The sequence below is a fragment of the Bubalus kerabau genome, chromosome 2, assembly GCF_029407905.1.
Source record: "Bubalus kerabau isolate K-KA32 ecotype Philippines breed swamp buffalo chromosome 2, PCC_UOA_SB_1v2, whole genome shotgun sequence".
Lineage (NCBI taxonomy): Eukaryota > Metazoa > Chordata > Mammalia > Artiodactyla > Bovidae > Bubalus > Bubalus kerabau.
Genome location: NC_073625.1, coordinates 92,180,236 through 92,204,332, shown reverse-complemented (window position 1 = coordinate 92,204,332; position 24,097 = coordinate 92,180,236). Strand labels below are relative to the sequence as shown.

Below are 24,097 nucleotides of genomic sequence, written 5' to 3'. Positions count from 1 at the left end.
TCAGAGCCACTGTGCTTGTTTACTGTCTGACCTTACTAAGAGGTGGACTTGTTCCTTTCTCTTGGTGAGGAAATAGATTTTTGGAACTGGAATACAAAATGATCTACTGTTGTTGAGGCTTACAGGCTAATACTATTTATCTAAAATGGTACATCTTAGTGGAGGATGGTTGATTAAATGATGGGGTTGTGGTTCGGGTCACTTTATGGCTTAATGATGTTTGTGATCTTGAAGCATAAGACTAGCACAGCTTTAATGAATCCTCCAGTGATTTGAGTCATGGCTCTGTGGGCCTTTAGGCTTAGGATTAAGCTTGTTTCTGGCTCCCGAGCAGTGGCAGGACAAAGCAGATCATGGAAGGTGAAGGATTTTGAGTGTACAGGGACTAATGATTTCTAATTCTATCCATACTCAGTATCTAGGTTATGCCAGTATGTAGGTGACTTTTTTGGGGGGGAAAAATCACTAGGGCATGCAGTTCAGGTCCATAATCTTGTCTCAAATTAGATGGAACAACAGATTGAAAAACCAACAAAGTGAGTCAGTGTCCAGAGGTGTAGCCTGGGCAGCAGAGTCCAGGCAAATGCATAATTAGACTGCATCTCTTGGTGGTAGTGGGGTATATGTAAGTTTCAAATCAAGTGTGAGTAAGCAGGAGGGAAGTGGGACTCCTTGTAGTCTCACTTCATATAGCTAACAGTACCACCAAGTCTGTTTTAGGGCCTGGGATTGAGTACCAGCTTAGATGTGGGGCCATGTGGTGCTTTAGGCGTGGGTCCTTTACCTTCAAGAGGCAGAGCTCAGAGGTTCCTTATGATTGCCATTCCAATACACATGCAGTAGACTTAACAATCTGGCGGGTCCTGCCAGTAATCTTCATGGTTGTACCTAATGAAAACAATAGCACATCTTACATGGTTAAGAAGTGTATAAAAGCTATAATAATAAATATCACTTGTAATCTGGAAGAAGCCTTGGAGTTTGCCTGTGAAAACAGACATTGGAAAGATCCTAACTCATGAGTTACAAAGGGATGAAGGAAGGTTATCTGAAATAGATTGAAAAGTTGTAAGTTGTAACACCATATGTGGGCTGATGTTATAACACATAATACATGGAGTAGCTGAACAGAGGTAGCTGGAAGATGTTTGAGGTGTAGTTTGTGTATTTCTACATAGCTCACTTTGGTTGGGTGAGGTTTGCTGCATTCATCTACTATTTCTTGGAAAAATGTGTTAATCCCATTGAAACAAATACATAAATAAACAAATTAGAGAACTGAGTGTGTCATTTATGTTTTGTTGATGTCCTAGATGTGAAGGGACTCAAAGTATTATTTATCATCCTTAGAAAATAGGGCATGTATAAAAATAGCAATACATATGAACTAAGTTTGAAATATATATAACTGAATTTGAAAATTTAAAAGTTGATATCCTTCCTATGAAACTAGAGCAGACCAGGTTGGAGTGGGATGAAAAGCATCAACTATGGTACTTGCTGAAATGAGGGGACCTGGAGTTAGCTAATACTGGGAGTGGCCTGGGAATTCACTTAGCCCCTCTTTAAGTTGAATATCATGAAAGTGAAAGTGAAGTAGTTCAGTAGTGTCCAACTCTTTGCGACGCTATGGACTGTAGCCTACCAGGATCCTCAGTCCATGGGATTTTCCAGGCAAGAATATTGGAGTGGGTTGCCATTTCCTTCTCCAGGGGATCTTCTCGACCCAGGGATTGAACCTGGGTCTCCTGCATTGTAGGCAGACGCTTTACCGTCTGAGCTACCAGGGAAGCTAGTGAATATTGTAGTCATCCCTTAAAACCCTTAATTTAATCACTTTCTATATTTAAATTTATTTTTATGATTTTCTTGAGATGGCTCTCATTCTGTGTTGAGATTTTTGTATTAGTTTTCTATTGCTGCTGCAGCAAATTATCACAAACTTTAGTAGCTTCAGTTCACTTCAGTTCAGTTGCTCAGTTGTATCCGACTCTTTGCGACCCCATGAATTACAGCACGACAGGCCTCCCTGTCCATCACCAAATCCCAGAGTTCACTCAAACTGATGTCTATCGAGTCGGTGATGCCATCCATCCAGCCATCTCATCCTCTGTCGTCCCCTTCTCCTCCTGCCCCCAATCCCTCCCAGCATCAGGGTCTTTTCCAGTGAGTCAACTCTTCACATGAAGCAGCCAAAGTATTGGAGTTTCAGCTTGAGCATCAGTCCTTCCAATGAACACCCAGGACTGATCTCCTTTAGAATGGACTGGTTGGACCTCCTTGCAGTCCAAGGGACTCGCAAGAGTCTTCTCCAAGACCACAGTTCAAAAGCATCAATTCTTCGGCGCTCAGCTTTCTTCACAGTCCAACTCTCGCATCCATACATGACCACAGGAAAAACCATAGCCTTGACTAGACGGACCTTTGTTGGCAAAGTAATGTCTCTGCTTTTCAATATGCTATCTAGGTTGGTCATAACTTTCCTTCCAAGGAGTAAGCGTCTTTTAATTTCATGGCTGCAGTCACCATCTGCAGTGATTTTGGAGCCCCCCCAAAATAAAGTCTGACACTGTTTCCACTGTTTCCCCATCTATTTCCCATGAAGTGATGGGACCAGATGCCATGATCTTAGTTTTCTGAATGTTGAGCTTTAAGCCAACATTTTTCACTCTCCTCTTTCACTTTCATCAAGAGGTTTTTTAGTTCCTCTTCACTTTCTGCCATAAGGGTGGTGTCATCTGCATAGCTGAGGTTATTGATATTTCTCCCAGCAAAACACAAATTTATCTTCTAGTTCTGTAGTGCAGAAGCTTGACATGATTCTCAGCATGTTGGCAGACCTGCGTTACCTATCTGGAGACTCTAGGGGAAAATCTGTTTTCTTGCCCTTTTTAGTGTCTAGAGGCTGCCCATGTTGGTTGGCTTATGACTAGCAGTGGCTTACTTTCTCACATTCTGTCACTCTGACATTCTTCTGCCTCCTTCCACATTTAAGGGTCCTTATGACTACCCTGGGGCTTCCCAGGTAGCTCTAGTGGTAAAGAACCTGCTTGCCAGTGCAGGAGTTTTAAGAGATGTGGGTTCTATCCCTGAGTTGGGAAGATCCCCTAGGGAAGGGAATGGCTACCCACTCCAATATTTTTGCCTGCAGAATTGCATGGACAGAGGAGCCTGGCAGGCTACAATCTGTAGGGTCACAAAGAGTCAGACATGACTGAAGCAACTTAGCACACACATATGCATGCATGACTACATTGGGTCTACCTGGTAAAACCAGAGGATATGGTCTCTACTTAAGAATTAAGGCCAGCTGATCAGCACCCTTAATTCTATCTGTTACCTTACTTTCCTTTGCAGATAACATAGTCACATGTTCTGGGGATTAAGATATGGACATCTTTGGGAGATCACTCTTCTGCTTACCACATTACTTCTCTGTAATTTAAGTTGCTTCTTCTATGTAAACTCTAACCCAGCTGCTAACATATGACTTACACCAGATACTCTGCTGTGTACTGATTTCACCTCCCCTTACTGTCATCTGGCAAGTCTATTTAAAAAAAAGCATTTCCTACCCGTTACTCGGGACTTCATATCCCATCTTACCTCCTAGACATCAACCTGTAATTGTTTTTTTCTCTCTCTCCTGAGTCTTCAGCTTCGCCCATTCAGTTCAGTTCAGTTCAGTCGCTCAGTCGTGTCCGACTCTTTGCGATCCCGTGAACTGCAGCACGCCAGGCCTCCCTGTCCATCACCAACTCCTGGAGTTCACTCAAACTCATGTCCATCGAGTTGGTGATGCCATCCAGCCATCTCATCCTCTGTCATCCCCTTCTCCTCCTGCCCCCAATCCCTCCCAGCATCAGGGTCTTTTCCAATGAGTCAACTCTTCACACGAGGTGGCCAAAGTATTGGAGTTTCAGCTTTAGCATCAGTCCTGACCTCTTAGACATCAACCTGTAATTGTTTTTTTCTCTCTCTCCTGAGTCTTCAGCTTCTCCCATTACCAACTACTTATTAATATTTAAACATGCTCAAATCTTCCCAAGTTACCTATTTTACCAAAAAATCCTCCTCCACCACTTGTCTCCAGCCAGACATCTTGAAAACATCACCCCTTAGCTCCAGTCATCTAACTCCCTACCATCTTCTTACAGTTTTATCTTCAATACAAAGTCAGCCTAGGACGTGTGCTTACTAAGTATTTTTTGGATGAGTAATTGAGTTTCTGTTCAATCATCCAAGTCTATTATCAGGTCCCTGGTGTTATTCTCAGTGTAAGGACTGATCTGTGAAATTTTTTTTTCTTGATATCTCCATTAAGTTAGATTTGTACTTGACGATGCCCATCATGATCACAAAGCCAAATACACTTTTATTTATTTATTTTTAATATAAATTTAAATTTTAATTGGAGGCCAATTACTTTACAGTATTGTAGTGGTTTTGCCATACATCAACATGAGTCTGCCATGGGTGTACACGTGTTCCCCATCCTGAACCCCCCTCCCACCTCCCTCCCCATCCCATCCCTCTGGGTCATCCCAGGGCACCAGCCCCGAGCACCCTGTATCATGCATCGAACCTGGACTAGCAATTCGTTTCATATATGATAATATACATGTTTCGATGCCATTCTCCCAAATCAGCCCACCCTTGCCCTCTCCAACAGAGTCCAAAAGACTGATCTATACGTCTGTGTCTCTTTTGCTGTCTCGCATACAGGGTTATCATTACCATCTTTCTAAATTCCATATATATGTGTTAGTATACTGTATTGGTGTTTTTCTTTCTGGCTTACTTCACTCTGTATAATAGGCTCCAGTTTCATCCACCTCGTTAAATTTGATTCAAATGTAAAAGCATATATATTATTTCTTTGGGCTGACATGTAACTCCATTAAACCCTGTTTTATTATAATATGTCTTGGTGTAGGTCTGTTTGGGTCCATCTTGTTTGTTTCCTATATCTGAATATCTGTTTCCTTCTTTAGGTTTGGGCGGTTTTCAGCCATAATTTATTCCAATATGTTTTGAATCCGTTTTTCTCTTTCTGTAATCCCTATTATGCATAGAGTGCACACTTTATATTGTCCCATAGGTCTCTTACATTGCTTTCATTTTTTAATTTCATTTGGTTTTCTGTCTGCTGTTTTTTAAAAATTAATTTATTTTAATTGGAGGCTAATTACTTTACAATATTGTGGTGCTTTTTGCCATACATTGACATGAATCAGCTACAGGTGTGGCTCTCCCAACCCTCTCCCACCCCCCTTCCACTTCCTTCCCCACCCCATCCCTCTGGGTTGTCCCAGTGCACTGGCTTTGAGTGCCCTGTTTCATGCATCAAACTTGGACTGGTCATCTATTTCACATATGGTAATATACATGTTTCAGTGCTGTTCTATCAAATCATCCCTCGTCAACCTCATCCCCTCATCAACCCTCACCTTCTCCCACAGAGTCCAAAAGTCTGTTCTTTATTTGTCTCTTTTGATGTCTTGCATATAGGGTCGTCATTAACCATCTTTCTAAAGTCCATATATATGCGTTAATATACTGTATTGGTATTTTTCTTTCTGACTTACTTCACTCTGTATAATAGGCTCCAGTTTCATCCACCTCATTAGAACTGACTCAAATGTGTTCTTTTTAATTGCTGAGTAATATTCCATTGTATATATGTACCACAACTTTCTTATTCATTCATCTGCCAATGGACCATCTAGGTTGCTTCCATGTCCTAGCTACTGTAAACAGTCTGTCTGCTGTTTCGATTGGGTAATTTCAAGATCATTTATTCTTTCTTCTGCATCATTTATTCTGCTATTCATTGTTTTTAGCTCAGCCTTCATCTCAGCAAATAAATTTTCAATATTCTTGGTTCTTCCTTACAGTTGCTAGTTCATTTTTATAGTGATCTGCATTTCTAGTGATAACCTCTCTTAATTCCTTCAGTATTTTCATTACCTTCTTTTTGAACTCAGTGTCTATTAGGCTGAAGAGGTCTGTTTCATTGTTCCCTTAGGGGAATTCTCTTAGTCTTTTAACTGGGAGTGGTTCCTCTGCTTCATTTTGCTGTATTTCTCTCACTCTCTGAGTTTAGGGGAAACAATTATCTACTGTTGTCTTGGGGAGTTGTTTATAAGCATGAGCGTCCCTGTGTAGCTTGTGTGGGTTTAATACGTTTTTGGCATGAGAGCTGTTTTTGATTTGAAAGCTTGCTGTCTCTTTTCTCAGCATGTGCTGGCCACGATCACTTTTATAGCAGTGTTCAGGTGCCTGGCCCTGTGCATACTCCCAGGGACACTGGACAGCAGTCCCAGCTACCTCTGGAGTCCAAGATGGCAGCAATAGCTGCACCTGGAACTTATGTAGAAGAGGGTAAGTGGTGTCCTGCCTTGAAAAAGAAGCTCCCATGGCAGTTGCACACATTTCCTTCTGCGCTCCCCGGCAATGGCACCTTGGTTTTCTGATGGGTCCAGGCATCTTCCTGACTCCCTCCGTGTGACGCACCACACCCTGGCTCTCTCAGGGTGTCACCACATAGCCAACCCCAGTCTTCCCTGTCTCCGAGCATGGAAACTGGAGTCTCAGTATCCAGCCCTGCCCCCAGCAGATGAGTGTCTCAGGCTGGGGAGTGCTGCCAGGCGGGGGGCACCAGCCCTCTGTGCAGCAGGCCTCTCTCCACTTGTCTCCTGCTGACTGGTTGAAACCGTTCCTCTTTCACAGCTCGCTCCCAAGAGTGCAGGTCCCATCCTACTCCTTTCTCTCCTTTTTCTTTTGTCCTACTCAGTTACATGGAGATTTTCTTGCCCTTGTGGAAGTCTGAGATCTGCCAGCATTTAGTAGATGTTCTATGAGAATCCTTACATATGTAGATGTATTTTTTATGTATTTGTGGGAAAGGGTGAGCTCTTTGTTCTACTCCTCCGCCATCTTGATCCAACTCCCACCCCTGTTTTATGTTTGTTTAGTATTTCATCCTTTACATAATGCTTCTATGATATTTTATTTAGTTTTCACCAACACCTTGGTGAAGTAGGTAGAGAAAGAGATATTCCTGTTTTAGAGTTTAGATCTTGAGGCCTAGAGCAACTGAGGCATCTTCCCAAGCTATATACAAGGTTAGTGATACATCTGGAACTAGCACCCAGGATTCCTAACTCCTTGCCTTAAGTTTTTTCTTGTTAAGTGCTGATTATAGTTAACAGGTTCTAAAGCAAAGCAAAGTAAAGGAAATTGTAAAAGGGAATAGTAGTCTAGGTATGAAATGATTGTTGGCTTGTCTTACTGTATTTTTGTTATTTATTTTTAACAATTTTATTTATTTATTTTTGGCTGTGCAGGGTCTTCGTTGCTCTGCGTGGGCTTTTCTCTGGTTGTAGTGAGTGGGGGCTGCTCTCTAGTTGTGGTGCGCTGGCTTCTCATTGCTGTGGCTCCTCTTGCCGTGGAGCACAGGCTGTAGGCACACGGGCTGCAGTAGTTGTTGCTCATGGACTCTGGAATAGGTTAGTGCACAGGCTTAGTTGTGGCACGTTTAGTCTTCCCGGACCAGGGATCAAACCTGTGTCCTCTGCAATGGCAGGTGGATTCTCATCCACTGCACCACCAGGGAAGTCCCCTTACTATGTTTTTAAACATAGGTTCCATGTGACTGTGGTATTTTTGGCACAGTTCCATCTGAATTCCACTGACATGATTAGCCAGTAGCTGTGAGGAAAAAATTATGTGCTGGATAAGCTGAGGAAATGAGACAGTAGACAATTGTTTGCTGCTCACATTAAGCTAAAGATCTTAGCTGACCAACTTCAAATTTGTGGCTTGGCCTAGAAATGAGGCATTTCTGTCTCCAAACTCAATACAGCTCTGTATTCTACTTCTGTTGTGAGCGACATTCTAGGGCGTCCCTGTAGGAGTCATCCCTAATGAGAAAATGTGAAAGGATTCATGCTACTGTCTTTTGAAAGAAGTGTGGGAAGATGAGGGATTAAGTGTTGGGAGTGTTGGACAAGTGTTTTAAATTACTGAGAGTTGCCCACTTACCATCATTGTGCTTAATCTCTCAGTCATATCCAACTCTTTGTGTCCCTGTGGACTGTAGGCCACCAGACTCCTCTGTCCATGGGGATTCTCCAGGCAAGAATACAGGAGTGGGTTGCCATGACCTCCTCCAAGGGATCTTCCCAAACCAAGGATCGAACCCAGGTCTTTGGCATTGCAGGTGGATTCTTTATCATTTGAACCACTGGGGAAGCCCTTACCATTGTTAAAATAATGTTATTTTGAAAAAAAAAAAGTTATTTTGAATTCGGTAAGTGAAATCTAGTTCTATTGAAGTAAGTGAACTTCTCCATTCTGAATGCTTACTTACTGACTTAGAGAATTAGCTTAAATTTGATTTTGATGTGGGAGACAATTTGACCGATCCCTGGTGAAGTCTGGTTTCTCTGCCATGTCATCTCAACTTCCTATGCTGAGTACTGTATTGTGCTTTATTTTACTTTGACCTCTTTGCTCTTCATACTTGATTGCTCTCCAGCCTTCACTGGATTTCCCTTACTATTTCTGGGTCCTTACACATTTTGACTTTTAGGTCATTTAGCTGATGTAACACCACTATCATTAAGACCAAGGAAAACCATCCTGGTTGCCCTTCTAGGGAATATGGGTCACATAAAGGCCATGTAGTGTGGAATTAATGTGGGTAAGAGAGAGGTTTCTGGAATCAAATGGGCCTATTTTACACCACAGTTCCTTCACTGGCTAGCTCCATGACCTTTTCTTATCACCCAGGTCTTCCTCTACTCATCATTCATCAAAATGACTTATCCAGATGTCATATTCCTTTATATTCTTTTGAATGACAGCTAAGTAAGCAGGTTCCTGCAAGTGTACCAAAAATAACAAGTAGTGATACATTTGGTGTCTTGGTTTAATATGTTATTCTTTTTAGATAGTATTTTTAAAAACCAGGAGAATCTTTATGGTGAGATTTTTTTTTTTTAGCCCATGTTTCTCAAATTTTCTACCAAAGCTTGGGGGTTTAGGGAACATGGCCTCAGCTAATTTCCCCGCTCCAATTCCAGTCATGAAATGTCTTTGAAATGATCATATTGTAACTTAATATTCATTTAAACTTTATATTGTACTCTATAATACAGCCACACATGTTTTAATATTATGTTTTATTTATTTATTTTTAAACTTTATTTTGTATTGGGATCTAGCTGATGAACAATGCTGTGATAGTTTCAGGTGAACAGCGAAGGGGCTGAGCTATTCATGGATCCATTCTCCCCCAAACTCGCCTTCCATCCAGGTGGCCACATAGCACTGAGCACAGTTCTATGTGCTATAACTCCTTGTTGGTTATCCATTTTAAATACAGCAGTTTATACATGTCCAAATTCATATCAGTTTTTGCTTAGCTCTCTGTGCTTTTAAGGCTGTGGTTTTTCCAGTGGTCATGTATGGATGTGAGAGTTGGACTGTGAAGAAAGCTGAGTGCCAAAGAATTGATGCTTTTGAACTGTGGTGTTGGAGAAGACTCTTGAGAGTCCCTTGGACTGCAAGGAGATCCAACCAGTCCATTCTGAAGGAGATCAGCCCTGGGATTTCTTTGGAAGGAATGATGCTAAAGCTGAAACTCCAGTACTTTGGCCACCTCATGGGAAGAGTTGACTCATTGGAAAAGACTCTGATGCTGGAAGGGATTGGGGGCAGGAAGAGAAGGGGATGACAGAGGATGAGATGGACGGATGGCATCACCGACTCGATGGACGTGAGTCTGAGTGAACTCTGGGAGTTGGTGATGGACAGGGAGGCCTGGCGTGCTGTGATTCATGGGGTCGCAAAGAGTTGGACACAACTGAGCGACTGAACTGAACAGAACTGTGCTTTTACTTTAAAGTGAAAATTGCTGCTTCAGGATGTGTGCCACATTTATCTGGTGGCTGTGACGCCATGATCTAGTTTAACGCAGCAGGACAATTTGAAGTAGTGCTTCTGAAGTGAAGATGGGGCTCACTGAGACAGAAGCGAGTCTAAGAGGGAGACATTTTGACTGTGTTTAAATCATCTTTGAAAACTGCCTGTGGAAAGTTGAAGCGAGTTTTCAATTACTATAATTTATATATTTGGGGATATGTGGAGATTTGGACTGGCGGAAACACCCTTTCTTTAAGGACTTTCTCAGATTATCCTCTGATCTCTTCTGATCTTTGCCTACAGTTGCAGGGTTGAATGGTAAAGGGATAGCCAGGGGACCTGAAACCTGGGAGCAATGTGGCCAATAGCAAATCATGTCTCTAAGCTTGACTTGTTTTATACTAAGAAGTTTCATGATTCTGTGATCTCTCAAATGAGATGAGATTTGGGCTTATATGTTCCCCATGACTGCCAGTACTTTTGTGTCTGAACTGCTTGTTGCGTTTATGTTTGTTACTGTTAGATTCTGTTAGGTGGTAACGTTCATAGACCATGAGTATTTTGTTCACAGCTGTATGCCAAGTGCCTTCTACACTAGACTGGTTGGTCAATAGTATTTATTTATTCCAAAATATCTATTCAGTGCCTATTAAGTGGTAGTTTCTGTTTTAAGATGAAGATACAGTGCAAATATGGCAGATAAGGCCCCTAATCTCATGGAGTTTAGATTAGATTCTTTTTTTTTTTTTTTTCTTTTTAGAGTTTACATTCTTGAGTCAGTCTTGTTAAACAGATATTTCTGTGATGATGAGCATGTTCTTTACTAGGCTGTTCCATAAAATAGCCATTAGCTACATATGACTGTTGAACACTGAAATGTGGATAGTGTGGATGAGATTCTGAATTTTGAATCTTCATTTAACTTTAAATTAAATTACCACATACATCCACTGACTACCATATTAGGAAATGCCATTCTAGAAGATGAAGGGTATGGACATAGATAAAGAAGTAGATAAATAAATTAACAGAATGATTTCTCATAGTGAAAAGAACTGAGGAAAAAAATGGAACAGGGTTATGAAATAGTAAAGAAGTACTATGTAGAGTGGTTATGTAGTATTATGTATTATGTAGGGTATATTATGTGTGTGTGTACATATATATATGCATACTACATAATATGTAGTACTATGTAATATTATGTAGGGTGATTCGAGTTGAGTAGGCATCAAAAAATGTAAAATAAATAAGGTGTTTTTTTTTTTTTTAATTGCTACTTAGTACTTTGGTTTGGGAATCCTTATTTGGAGATCAGGTGAATTCCTTTCTGGAAAACAAACCCCAAAATAAACCCTTACATTTCTGTCATTTTATTAACTCCAGACATTTTTTTTTCTAGCTCTGAATTGTCATCTCCAGTTCCTGTTGGTGACATGTCAACACTGGGAGGTATGCTTTTGTGCCTTTATTCACTTCTCTTTTAAAATTTATTATTTAATTGCAAGGAAGCACAATTTTCAGCTCATATTTTAAAAAAATACCAATTTGTCCCTCCTTTTGTTGTTGAAGAAGTCTCAAGAAAAAGCAGTGTTTTTTCACTTATTTTATGACATTATAATTGGGTACTTAAGAATCTTTAATTATTAAGTACATAATACAGAATCTGAAAACCTTAAAACAAATGTACAACCTAAAGAATTGTTTTAAGGCAAACACTTTGTAATCACTGCTTATGTCAAAAGGTAGAACCTTTGTAGCTCCACTATTTGTCATTTGTCTTTTAGAGTTTCTCAGAGTAAGGATTTTTCTAATTGCATTCTGTGGTATATTTTGTTTGTATGTTTCTTTGACCTCTATATTTCCTGTAACTTAGTAGTTGATTTCTTTATTTTTAATTTTTTTTAAAAAAAGTTCTATGTTGAAAATTTCAAACATACAAAAAATAGCACGGTGAGGCCCAGCATCAACAATTATAATTTTTGGCCAATTCCAATCTTCAGCTACTTCCCCTCTCTGAGAGTTTTACAAGTTAGTTTACTCCTTAAGAATAGAGACTTTGTATCCCTGGAGGCTTGCATAGAGGCTGACATATAGTAGTTATCAGTAAATGCTTGTTGAATGAGTCATATTTATTTCTTGTGCTGAGGAAATTCATGTGTCTTGAGGTTAAAATGCACACAGTTTTGCAGATGAAAAAGCAAATGACTTATATGAATGGCATCAAAATCAGTTTATTGTTTCCTGATAGACATTATGATTTAGTCATGGACTGAATTCATACACATGTTTTTGTTTTTCTTTTTAGATGCTGGTCTCAGTGTTCCATATCCAGGGGTGACCTCCTATGAAGGTATCTCAGAGAGCAGCTTGGAGAGGCCAGAAGACAGTGTGAGTGATGTTCTGTTTCATTATTTAGTTTCTAACATGGAGAACAGGGATTTAGAGATTTATTGTTCATTGCCAGACAACACAAAACTTCAGGTGGTTCTCTTTATGGAAATGTAGATTCTAAAACCAGTACATTAAAAAGAATCTGAGATTCCTTGGAGAGCCCAATAAGTCTGCTTTTGGCAAAGAATAGATTTGAATTGTAAATTAAATGACTGGAGGCTGGGGAGCTGTCATCATGGTAAGCCCCCTGTCTTCTGTGGGCTGTGTGCATAATTTATTGTGAAGGTTTTTGCCTATGTACTCTGTCTCTTAATAAATCAGGACTTAGTCTTCTCTTCTTCAGAGGGAAAGAATATAGATTTTATGTAGTTTAAAGAAGTATTGTACTTTTTAAATGCATCATTACTTATAGAAATCTGTCCACCAAGAAGCATTAAGTTGGCTATCACATTCCAAATTTTTTGAAAAGTAAATGCTTCTAAGAAGATGAAAATGTTTCATTAGAAATTTTATTAAATATGCATAAATCACAGATTCCTTAATACAGAGCAAACTTTGATTGAACATATTCACTAGAAAGGTACAATTTGTTACCTTACACCTTCTCTTACCAGCTGTGAAGTCAAGTCATGTCATCCCACTCTGTCCACCACCTTCCCTGTTACTGAGCAAGGCTGGAGCCAGTTTGGGATCCTTGTATCAATACAGTACCTTTAGTATTCAGTAAAACTGTGTCCAAATTAGATGGTACTAGAAAATATTGGCATTTGATAAATATTTGAATAAAAAGTGATACTGTAGTTCTGAACTTGATGCTGAATGTTATGGTGTAGGTCTGGAAACTTTTACAGAATGAGATAAAACTCACTGTAATGTAAATGAAGGGATTATGTGTAATCAGTTGGAACATTTTGTAACAGAGAGAGTAATTTGAAGGTAATTTGTAGAACCAGTAGGAAGACAAAACAGTACAAGCATACATGACTAGTTCAGAGTGAAGCCTAATGTACAGTTTTACAGTTCAGTTTTTTCCCGAATACATTTTTCAGATACTGTTTTAGAAATTACATACTTTATTCTTGTTTTGTTAGTATTTACCCTTTATGTTATCATGTGTCTTTAATCTAACAAAGTTTAAGTTTTTCAGAATCTTTATCCTTATCCTGAGTCTGCAGGAACATTAGAACATTAACATAATTCAAGTGATTACCCTACTGTTTTATATGTTATTTTCAGTATTTTTGTTCTTTCTTTCTCTCCTTTAGCTCTCTCTTTTTAATCTTACAAATTTGACTGACTGCATCATATTTATTTTATATAGTTAAACATTTTTACATTTTCCCAGGTGTGTACTGTTTTATTTTCTTAAAATTCTTTTTTATATTTTAGACCTCTCTTTTGGAATAATTTTCCTTCTGAAATATATGCGTCTGGTATTACTTTAGTAAGAATCTTTCACTGGTTCAATCTGTTTTTGGTCACCTGAAGATTTCCTTGTTATCCCCTTATTCTAGAAAGATACTTATAATCTGTATAAATTTCTAGATAGAAGATCTTTGGTTTTTTTTTTTGTCAAGATTTTATTTCACTATCTTCTAACTTTTATTGTTACTATTAAGAACTCAACTAACAATTTAGTTCTTATTCTTTTGTGGGTAATCCATTTTTTCTCCTACCATTAAGATACTACTCTCTCTCTCCTCTCTGTATTTATGTAATGATGAAAGATAATGACTGAATTTCTCAAATTTATAATAGACTAAAAACCTCATGTTAAGGTAGTACAATAAATCCAAAGCAAAGTAAATAAGCATAAACACACTCCTATACCCATTTTTGTAAAACTATAGACTCCCAAATACTATATGGTGTATTACTATAAGTATACTATAATATAGTATAACTGCAGGCATATCTCAGATATTGTGGGTTCAGTTCCAGATGGCCATAATAAAGTGAGTATTGCAATAAAGCAAGTCACATGAGCGTTTTGGTTTCCTCGTGCATATAGAAGTTATATTTACCTCTACCGTAGTCTGTTGAGTGTACAGTAGCATTCTGTCTAAAAAAATCAATGTACATCAGTTCAGTTCAGCCGCTCAGTTGTGTCTGACTCTTTGTGACCCCATGGACTGCGGCACGCCAGGCTTCCCTGTCCTTCATCTCCCAGAACTTGCTCAAACTCATGTCCATTGAGGCAGTGATACTATCCAACCACCTCATCCTCTGTCATCCCCTTCTCCTCTTGCCTTCAATCTTTCCCAGCATCAGGTTATTTTCCAGTGAGTCGGCTCTTTGCATCAGGTGGCCAGAGTATTAGAGCTTCAGCCTCAGCATCTGTCCCTCCAGTGAATATTCAGGACTGATATCCTTTAGGATGGACTGATTGGATCTTGCAGTCCAAGGGACTCTCAAGAGTCTTTTCCAACACCACAGTTCAAAAGCACCAATTCTTTGGTACTCAGCCTCCTTTATGGTCCAACTCTCACAGTCCATACATGACTACTGGAAAAACCATAGCTCTGACTAGATGGACCTTTGTTAGCAGAGTAATGTCTCTGCTTTTTAATACACTGTCTAGATTTGTTATAGATTTTCGTCCAAGGAGCGTCTTTTTCATGGCTGCAAGTCACCATCTGCAGTGATTTTGGAGACCAAGAAAATAAAGTCTATCACTGTTTCCATTGTTTCTTCATCTATTTGCCATGAAGTGATGGGACTGGAGGCCATGATCTTTGTTTTTCGAATGTTGAGTTTTAAGCTAGCTTTTTCTCCTCTTTCACCTGCATTAAGAGGCTCTTTAGTTCCTCTTCACATTCTACCGTAAGGGTGGTGTCATCTGCATATCTGAGGTTGTTGATATTTCTCCTGGCAATCTTGACTTCAGCTTGTGCTTCATCTAGCCTGGCATTTCTCATGATGTACTCTGCATATAGGTTAAATAAGCAGGGTGACAATATACAGCCTTTATGAACTTTTTTCCCAATTTTGAACCAGTCCAGTTCTAACTGTTGCTTCTTGACCTGTATACAAGTTTCTCAGGAGACAAGTAAGGTAGTCTGGTATTCCCATCTCTTTAAGAATTTTCCAGTTTTTTGTGATCCACACAGTCAAAGACTTTGGTGTAGTTAGTGAAGCAGAAGTTGATGTTTTTCAGGAATTCTCTTGCTTTTTCTGTCATCCAGCCAATGTTGGCAATTTGATCTCTAGTTCCTCTGCCTTTTCTAAATCCAGCTTGATCATCTGGAAGTTCTTGGTTCATGTCTATTGAAGCCTAGCTTGGAGAATTTTGAGTATTACATTGCTAGCATGTGAAATGAATACAATTGTGTGATATTTTAAACATTCTTTGTCATTGCTCTTCTTTGGGATTGGAGTGAAAACTGATCTTTTCCAGTCCTGTGGCCACTGCTGAATTTTCCAAATTTGCTAACATATTGAGTGCAGCACTTTCACAGCATCATCTTTTAGGATTTGAAATAGCTCTGCTGGAATTCCATCCCCTCCACTAGCCCACTTGACTTCGCACTTCAGGTCACTTGCAGTGACGGTGGGCCTTAGGAAGCATCACTACAAGTACAATATAGTAGCATATAATACAGTATTGAGGATACTGCAGTTTCACAAAAATGTATATAGAGAAAATTCTCAGGTGTTGTCTCATATGATTGGGTATATGTCTGACTCCCTCATTTTATACCTTTTGTCTGTTAACCACTCGTTCTTAACTTTCATTTCTTTGTTCCTCTATGTTGCATTCAGAAATGTTTTCCAGTTCACTTATTCTTCCTTCGACTTAATCTAATTTCTTGTTCAAACTGTCTAGGTAGGTGTCTTTGATCTGACTTTTCAACACGTATACACCTGGCACTTTATATCCTTTCCCTTGTAGTATTTGAAACTAAAGCCTAGGTCACAAGAGATTGCTAGATACACTATGTATGCATAGATTACTGAATCACCTCTCTGGATTTTTCTAGCCTATCTCTTTTGATTTCTGGTTTATTTTCTTGCAAACCAGATATGCATTAAAATCATTAAAAAATTTAGTCAGTGTTTTAGGCATTGTATCGCAGCAAGGTTACTAAGGATATTTCTTTTATAGTAATACTGAAAATGGAAGTTTTTATTTAAATTTAGTGAGGGAAAATTTAATATTGAAGAATGCAAAGTCTTGTACAAAATTCCTTAAGGCTAAAGGTTTTTATTAGTTTCAGTATGACTCAGCAGTATGAGGAAAAACTAGTAAAGTAAAAGTACTTTTAGGTTACATTAACAGAAATTAGAATCTGTTATCAGGAAAGTGATAGTTGTACGATATTTTAATTATCAGACCTCACTTACTCATAAGGAGACATTAAGAGCCTGAGAAGTGTTTGGAGAAAAGGAACTAGTGAAAAGTCAGAGAAGATGATAGGTGCCTATCCTTATTTGAAGGTTCTCTGGGGCCTGTAGTTTTTATATGCATTCAGGTTTCAGAACTGGGATCAGTGGGAATTTGTAGGGAAATATATTTGAGTTTTATTGGGCTTCCTTGCTAGTTCAGCTAATAAAGAGTCCACCTGCAATGCAGGAGACCCTGGTTCTATTCCTGGGTAGGGAAGATCCACTGGAGAAAGGATAGGCTATCCACTCCAGTATTCTTGGGCTTACCTGGTGGCTCAGCTGGTAAAGAATACTCCTGCAGTATGGGAGACCTGGGTTTGATCCTTGGGTTGGGAAGATCCCCCAGAGAAGGGAATGGCTACGCACTCCAGTAATCTGGCCTGGAGATTTCCATGGACTGTGTAGTCCATGGGGTCGCAAAGAGCTGGACATGACTGAGCGACTTTCACTTTTTTTTAATGGCTGTTTTCAGGATTATTTTCAGAAAGTTCTATTAAAGGAATGTCTATACTGTTTTCCATAGTGGCTGCACTAATTGACATTCCTACCCATGAATCAAGATTCCCTTTTCTCCACATCCTCTCCAGCATTTTTATTTGTAGACTTCTTGATGATATCCATTCTGACAGGTGTGAGGTGATATATCATTGTGGTTTTAATTTGCATTTCTCTAATAATTAGCAATGTGTAACTTCAGCTTTTTCTACTAACTCACAGGTGGTGAACTTTGGTGGTTATCTGTGGAAAATTTTCTCTTTCCCTGCACCAGTGACCACAATCACTGTGTATTCAAAGGAATGAACAAATACACAGTAATTTTAGTAATTTTAATAATAACCTGTCTTAAAATCTACCAGTTAGTTTCAAAGTCAAATATTATATAAATAGTCATCATCAGAAGTTGCTTTTGGCACAGTGTCTGGCATATCATATCAGTAGATATTTGTTGACTGAATGAGTGAACATTGACATTTATTGTTCTTTTGCTAAAAATCCAGATTAGCAATGAAATTGATAATGTGATAGAAGAATCCACAAAAACAGCCACTGAGCAGGTTGCAGAATTCAGTATCCACCTTTTGGGGGAACAGTACAATGAAGAACTACAGGACCCCTCCAGCTTTCACCACCAGCGCCTTGTAGAAGACTTTATTTCAGAGGTGGGTGATTTTGAGGATATGTTTTTATTCTTTTTTGTATACAAGATAGTTTGCTGGAGTTGTAAATTTCCCATGTTAACACTGGTTAAAGGTAGGTTTAAGACTTAAGCTTTCCATCTACTTGATTTGGTGAGTAGTGATTTAGCCATTTCTTTAGAAAGCTCTGTGAAAATTTCACCAAAAGATGAACTATTTCACTGAAACAAAGTTTTGTATCCATTTGTCATATGCCAACAAATAAATGCTATTTCCAGCTTTGGCCACACAGCCAAGGAAGAATGTGTTCTGTGGCATGGTTTTTACTTGACAATATTTGGAGAAATGAGCATCTTTGAGATACTATATGTAGTGTGTTATTTTTCTTGAGGGAACAATAAATTTAATTTCTTTTAATTTTTATTTGTTATTCTTTTTTAATGGTGAACATTTTTGAATAGTTAATGCATAGGTAATATGAAGCCCCAAGCTCAAGGGACAAAAGGACATCCAGTGAAAAGTAAATTTTCCTTTTATCTCTGTTCCTTGGTTAGAAGTATTTTTAAAAGAGAGTTTCTTTACAGAATTGTGCATTAGACCATCTTACAACTTTACTTTCTGGAAGAATTCTATCTAGGGACTTGAAGTTGAGATTTTTTTCAAGATACTGAGGGCCCATCTCCTCTCTCTCTGTCAAGTGAGAGGGTACATTAGTCCTCCTGTTTATTTCTTTTCCATCCCTCTTGATGGAGTTCTCTGTGGCCAAGTTTTTTGATTCCATTACCTTGGACTAATTTCCTTCTCTAGACATTGTGTCTAGATGAGAAAGAAAAATATACATCTCTCAGCCAAGCAACATCATTACAGCCATCAGACACAGGGAGTGTGGGCTAGACAATTAATTTTCCTAGCTGTGTGGCCAATTTGTGAGGCTATATGGTATGTGGAAGAAATGTCAGCCAGGCCAGTGTCCATTTGGCATCAGACAGTGTCTTGGATCAGCTCTTTGGTTCTCTCTGCTCTTGGATTAAGGAGCCTTTAATAAACCTCCATGTTTGGATAAACAGTTGTGCTAAATGACTGCATATTTAGAGAAGGTCTAATAAACAGTCTGAAAAACATTTCCAGCAGGGACTTTATGAGGTAGGTAGCTATTGGCTCAAGGTGATTTGAGGGTGATGAAGGATCAGTTCCTTCTCTGGCCTATTTCTACATATGGGTCCTTTTACATGGAATGATATGTCTACCGATAGCCACTTCCCTGTGTGGAGCTGCAGAGTCAGGGTCGTGTCTCTGAAAGGTCCTGTCTCCACATATACTGCAAACTGAAGGAGACCCTCAAGCTCTCTCCCTTCAGGACACAGTCATGGGAGTTGTTCTTTCAGTATTATTTTTTCGGGTAATGCTGGAAGATACACAGGGAGAAAGAAAGCCTGCTTGGGAGGATTGAGATTCAGGAGCTGTTACTTTTTTTTTTTTTTTTTTTTAATGAGCTGAGAAAGATAAACTTGGGGTGCCACCAAGAGTGACATCAGAGAGGGAAAGGTCATTGTGATAGGCTTTGGAGTGTGGATACCTGACGACAGCCACAGAATCAACACCATGTCCTCGCATAGTGCTTTGTGTTCTGCAGGCTGCTGTGTGTCGGTTTGCTAACAGCAGCCAGGTGGATAATCAGCTCCATTTTATAGATGAAACCCTTCAGGGTGAGTAACTTGTTCATGGTCATTTCAGCTTCTAGGAGTGGAAGGGAAAATCAGGTCTCCTCCTTCCTTTGAAACTGTTCTTTCCTTTATATCATACAGAGTCCCCTTCAATTATTTTTTATAATTTTATTTATTATTTATTTCTGGCTGTGCTGGGTCTTCGTTGCTGCACAGACCTCTCTAGTTGCGGTGAGCAGGTGCTACTCTCTAATTGTGGTGTGTGGGCTTCTCACTGCAGTGGCTTCTCTTGTTGCAGAGCATGGGCTCTAGAGTCTGCGGGCTTCCGTTGTTGCAGCCTGTGGGCTCAGTAGTTGCGGCTGCTGGGCTTCAGAACGCAGGCTCAATGGTGGTGGTGGTGCATGGGCTCATTGCTCCATGGCATGTGAGATCTTCCCGGATCAGGGATTGAATCCATGTCTCCTTTATTGGCAGGTGGAGTCTTTACCACTGAGCCACTAGGGAAGCCCCAAGTCCCCTTCATTTTAATTCAGGTGAGAAAGCTGTGGTGAGCCTCACAGTTCTCCCACTCCTGGTCCCAGTTATAAAATCATATTTATCAAAGGAAAGAGGATGAGGCATGTGATTCAGTGAGAAGAGTATGAGCTTCAGTGTTAGAAAGACTGATGATTTAATGAATTCTGATTCAGTCACTCACCAAATGGATGATCCTGGGCAAATTAGTTGATATCTCAGTCTCAGTTTCCTTAATTGCATAATAGGGAAACTATGTATCTCTTGGTGATTGTTGCAAGGATTAGAAGTAATATTTCAAAGCACCAGGCACATAGCAGTCACTCAGTAAATTGTACCTGTTATTAATCTTGTTGCTAATAAACTGGAATGACTTCTTACATCTGGGCACCTATGTAGTAGCTAACGGGGTGTGATGAATTAGAAAACATGTTTAAAGTCAAAAAATGGCAAAGCCCCAGAAGAGATGGGTTTGTTGTTGTTTACTCACTAAGTCATGTCCGACTCAAGTTCCTCTGCCTTTCACTATCTCCCAGAGTTTGCTCAAATTCATGTCCATTGAGTCACTGATGCCATCACGTCATCTCATCCACTGCCACCCTCTACTCCTTTTGCCTTCAGTCTTTCTTAGCATCAGGTTCTTTTCCAGTGAGTCAGCTCTTTGCATCAGGTGGCCAAAGTATTAGAGATTCAGCTTCAGCATCAGTCCTTCCAATGAATATTTAGGACTGATTTCATTTAGGATCGACTAGTTTGATCTCCTTGCAGCCCAGGGAACTCTCAAGAGTCCTCTTCAGCACCACAATTTGAAAGCATCAATTCTTTGGTGCTCAGCCTTCTTTGTGGTCCAGTTCTCACATCTGCATGTGACTACTGGAAAAACCATAGCTTTGAGTATACAGACTTTATTGGCAAAATGGTGTCTCTGCTTTTTAATATGCTGTCTAGGTTTGTCATAGTTTTCCTTCCAAGGAGCAAGATGGGTTTAGTATTAATAACAACATGCAATAACACTGCATTTTGCAGCTAATGAAGTACTTTTAGCTATGCTCATCTTAATCTTAAGAACTGATATGTTTAGTGGGCATTGAAGCATTAAGTACTATGAAAGAAGACTTGTGCCTGGCCACTCTGCCAGTGAAAAATAGCCAAGACTAACTGTCAGTCTTTGCATTCCTAGTCCTGTGGAGTTTATCCCCAGCCCCATCCTCCAAGAATTAGCACTTCTCTGTTTTCTCTCAGAATAAAAACAAGGAGAATTATTGTAGCCAAAAAATTTCATGGGTTTGGATTCTTTATCCACAAGGCAGAAGGATTTTTGGTGAACCAAGATTTAAAAAAAAATCTAATTCTCCTGATTTTATGAGAACTTGGTTTTAAAAGCAGGTGCCCAGAGATAGCTCCAGTTCAGTTCAGTTCAGTCGCTCAGTCGTGTCCGACTCTTTGTGACCCCATGGACTGCAGCACACCAGGCTTCCCTGTCCATCACCAACTCCCGGAGTGTACTCAAACTCACGTCCATCAAGTCAGTGATGCCATCCAACCACCTCATCCTCTGTCATCCCCTTCTCCTCCCACCTTCAGTCTTTCCAAGCATCAGGTTATTTTCTAGTGAGTCTGTTCTTCACTTCAGGTGGCCAAAGTATTGGAGTTTCAGCTTCAACGAACATTCAGGACTGATTTCCTTTAGGATGGACTGGTTGGATCTCCTTGTTGTCCAAGGGACTCTCAAGAGTCTTCTCCAACACCACAGTTCAAAAACATCAATTCTTCTCTGCTCAGCTTTCTTTATAGTCCAACTCTCACACCCATACATGACTACTGGAAAAACCATAGCTTTGACTAGACGAACCTTTGTTGGCAAAGTAATGTCTCTGCCTTTTAATATGCTGTCTAGGTTGGTCATAACTTTTCTTCCAAGAAACAAGTGTCTTTGAATTTCATGGCTGATTTTGGAGCCCAAGAAAATAAAGTCCGTCACTGTTTCCATTGTTTCCCCAGCTATTTGCCATGAACTGATGGGACCAGACGCCATGATCTTTGTTTTCGGAATGTTGAGTTTTAAACCAGCTTTTTCACTCTTCTCTTTCACTTTCATCAAGAGGCTCTTTAGTTCCTCCTTGCTTTCTGCCATAAGGGTGGTGTCATCTGCATATCTGAGGTTATTGATATTTCTCCCAGCAATCTTGATTCCAGCTTGTGCTTCTTCCAGCCCAGCATTTCTCATGATGTACCATGCATATAAGTTAAATAAGCAGGGTGACAATATATAGCCTTAATGTACTCCTTTCCCAATTTGGAACCAGTCTGTTGTTCCATGTCCAGTTCTAACTGTCGCTTCCTGACCTGCGTACATTTTTCTCAAGAGGCAGGTCGGGTGGTCTGGTATTCCCACCTCTTTAAGAATTTTCCTATTTGTTGTGATCCACACAACATAGTCAATAAAGCAAAAGTAGATGTTTTTCTGGAGCGCTCTTGCTTTTTCGATGATCCAGCGGATGTTGGCAATTTGATCTCTGGTTCCTCTGCCTTTTCTAAATCCAACTTGAGCATCTGGAAGTTCACAGTTCACATACAGTTGAAGCCTGGCTTGGAGAATTTTGAGCATTACTTTGTTAGCATGTGAGATGAGTGCAACTGTGCAGTAGTTTGAGCATTCTTTAGTATTGTCTTTCTTTGGGATTGCAATAAAAGCTGACCTTTTCCAGTCCTGTGGCCACTGCTGAGTTTTCCAAATTTTCTGGCAAATAGCCCCAAAGTCCACTAATAACTTCTCTTGTTCTGATGTTGGCCCCATAGTGACTTAACCTGATGAGACCGTCACCTTCTGAAATGTTGTGGGTAAAATGTTCGATTTTGTTAAATGTGTATTTGTACAGAACCTCATATTTTTTGGTATTTAGTCCAATCTATCACTTCCCCCTGCTTTAGTCACTAAGCTCATACTGGTTTATGTAGCCTGATTTTAGAAACTTGGTGATAAAACTGGTTTCTGCAGTTGTGATGCTCATAAATTGATATTTTGACCAGTCACTGCTTTATAACTTCCTCTGTGACCACCAGTCAACAAAGCCTAAGCCCAGGTGTGCAGATTTCTCTCTTATGTTGGCTGTGTTCACAGTCCTTGGTGTCATAGGAATGGGAAACAGATGCCACCAGACAGTTTACACTTACAGGAAATGAACTCCTGACTGTGTGTCAGGGTGTGTGCTGTGGCCAGATTTCTAATCCATACAGTTACATTTTAAAATGTTATTACAGTTTCTTTTGAAACTAATCCTTTTTTTCACATTTCATCACATAAGGGAAAAAATAGTGTTTTGCCAATAAAAGTATGTTTTTTATAATTTGGAAAAAATTAATATTAAAGTAAATCAAAACCTTAAAAAACAAAATTTTAAAAACACCAATACAGTATACTAACGCATATATATGGAATTTAGAAAGATGGTAACAATAACCCTGTGTACGAGACAGCCAAAGAGACACTGATGTATAGAACAGTCTTATGGACTCTGTGGGAGAGGGAGAGGGTGGGAAGATTTGGGAGAATGGCATTGAAACATGTAAAATATCATGTATGAAACGAGTTGCCAGTCCAGGTTCGATGCACGATACTGGATGCTTGGGGCTGGTGCACTGGGACGACCCAGAGGGATGGAATGGGGAGGGAGGAGGGAGGAGGGGTCAGGATGGGGGAACACATGTATACCTGTGGTGGATTCATTTTGATATTTGGCAAAACTAATACAATTATGTAAAGTTTAAAAATAAAATAAAATTAAAAAAAAATAAAAATGTGGCAGGGTTGTGGTAAAAACTATTTTCTAACACTGTAACAACTAGAAATTTCTTAGCTTTCTAATCCATGTATATCCATGTATGTGTACAAGTTTCTAATACTTACAAACAGTGCACTTTATATTCTACTCTTAAAAACATTTTGTGTGTGCTTTTTTACATTTCTACGTAGTTACAAATTTTTTATTTTTGATAGGTGGAAAATGCATTTACTGGGTTACCAGGCTACAAGGACATTCATGTACTTGACTTTAGGTAAATAGACTTTTAAAA

General features: G+C 39.5%; 1 protein-coding gene across 1 annotated transcript in view; it reads left to right on the top strand.

The window, feature by feature from the left end:
* IMPG2 (interphotoreceptor matrix proteoglycan 2) overlaps window positions 1–24,097 on the top strand; it is a 75,089-nt gene that overhangs the window by 10,762 nt on the left and 40,230 nt on the right. The window contains exons 5-8 of the mRNA XM_055567965.1: window positions 11,333–11,382; window positions 12,239–12,321; window positions 17,709–17,870; window positions 24,021–24,079. Of these exons, the coding sequence (XP_055423940.1) occupies window positions 11,333–11,382; window positions 12,239–12,321; window positions 17,709–17,870; window positions 24,021–24,079 (354 nt within the window). The remainder of the gene's footprint in view (window positions 1–11,332; window positions 11,383–12,238; window positions 12,322–17,708; window positions 17,871–24,020; window positions 24,080–24,097) is intronic.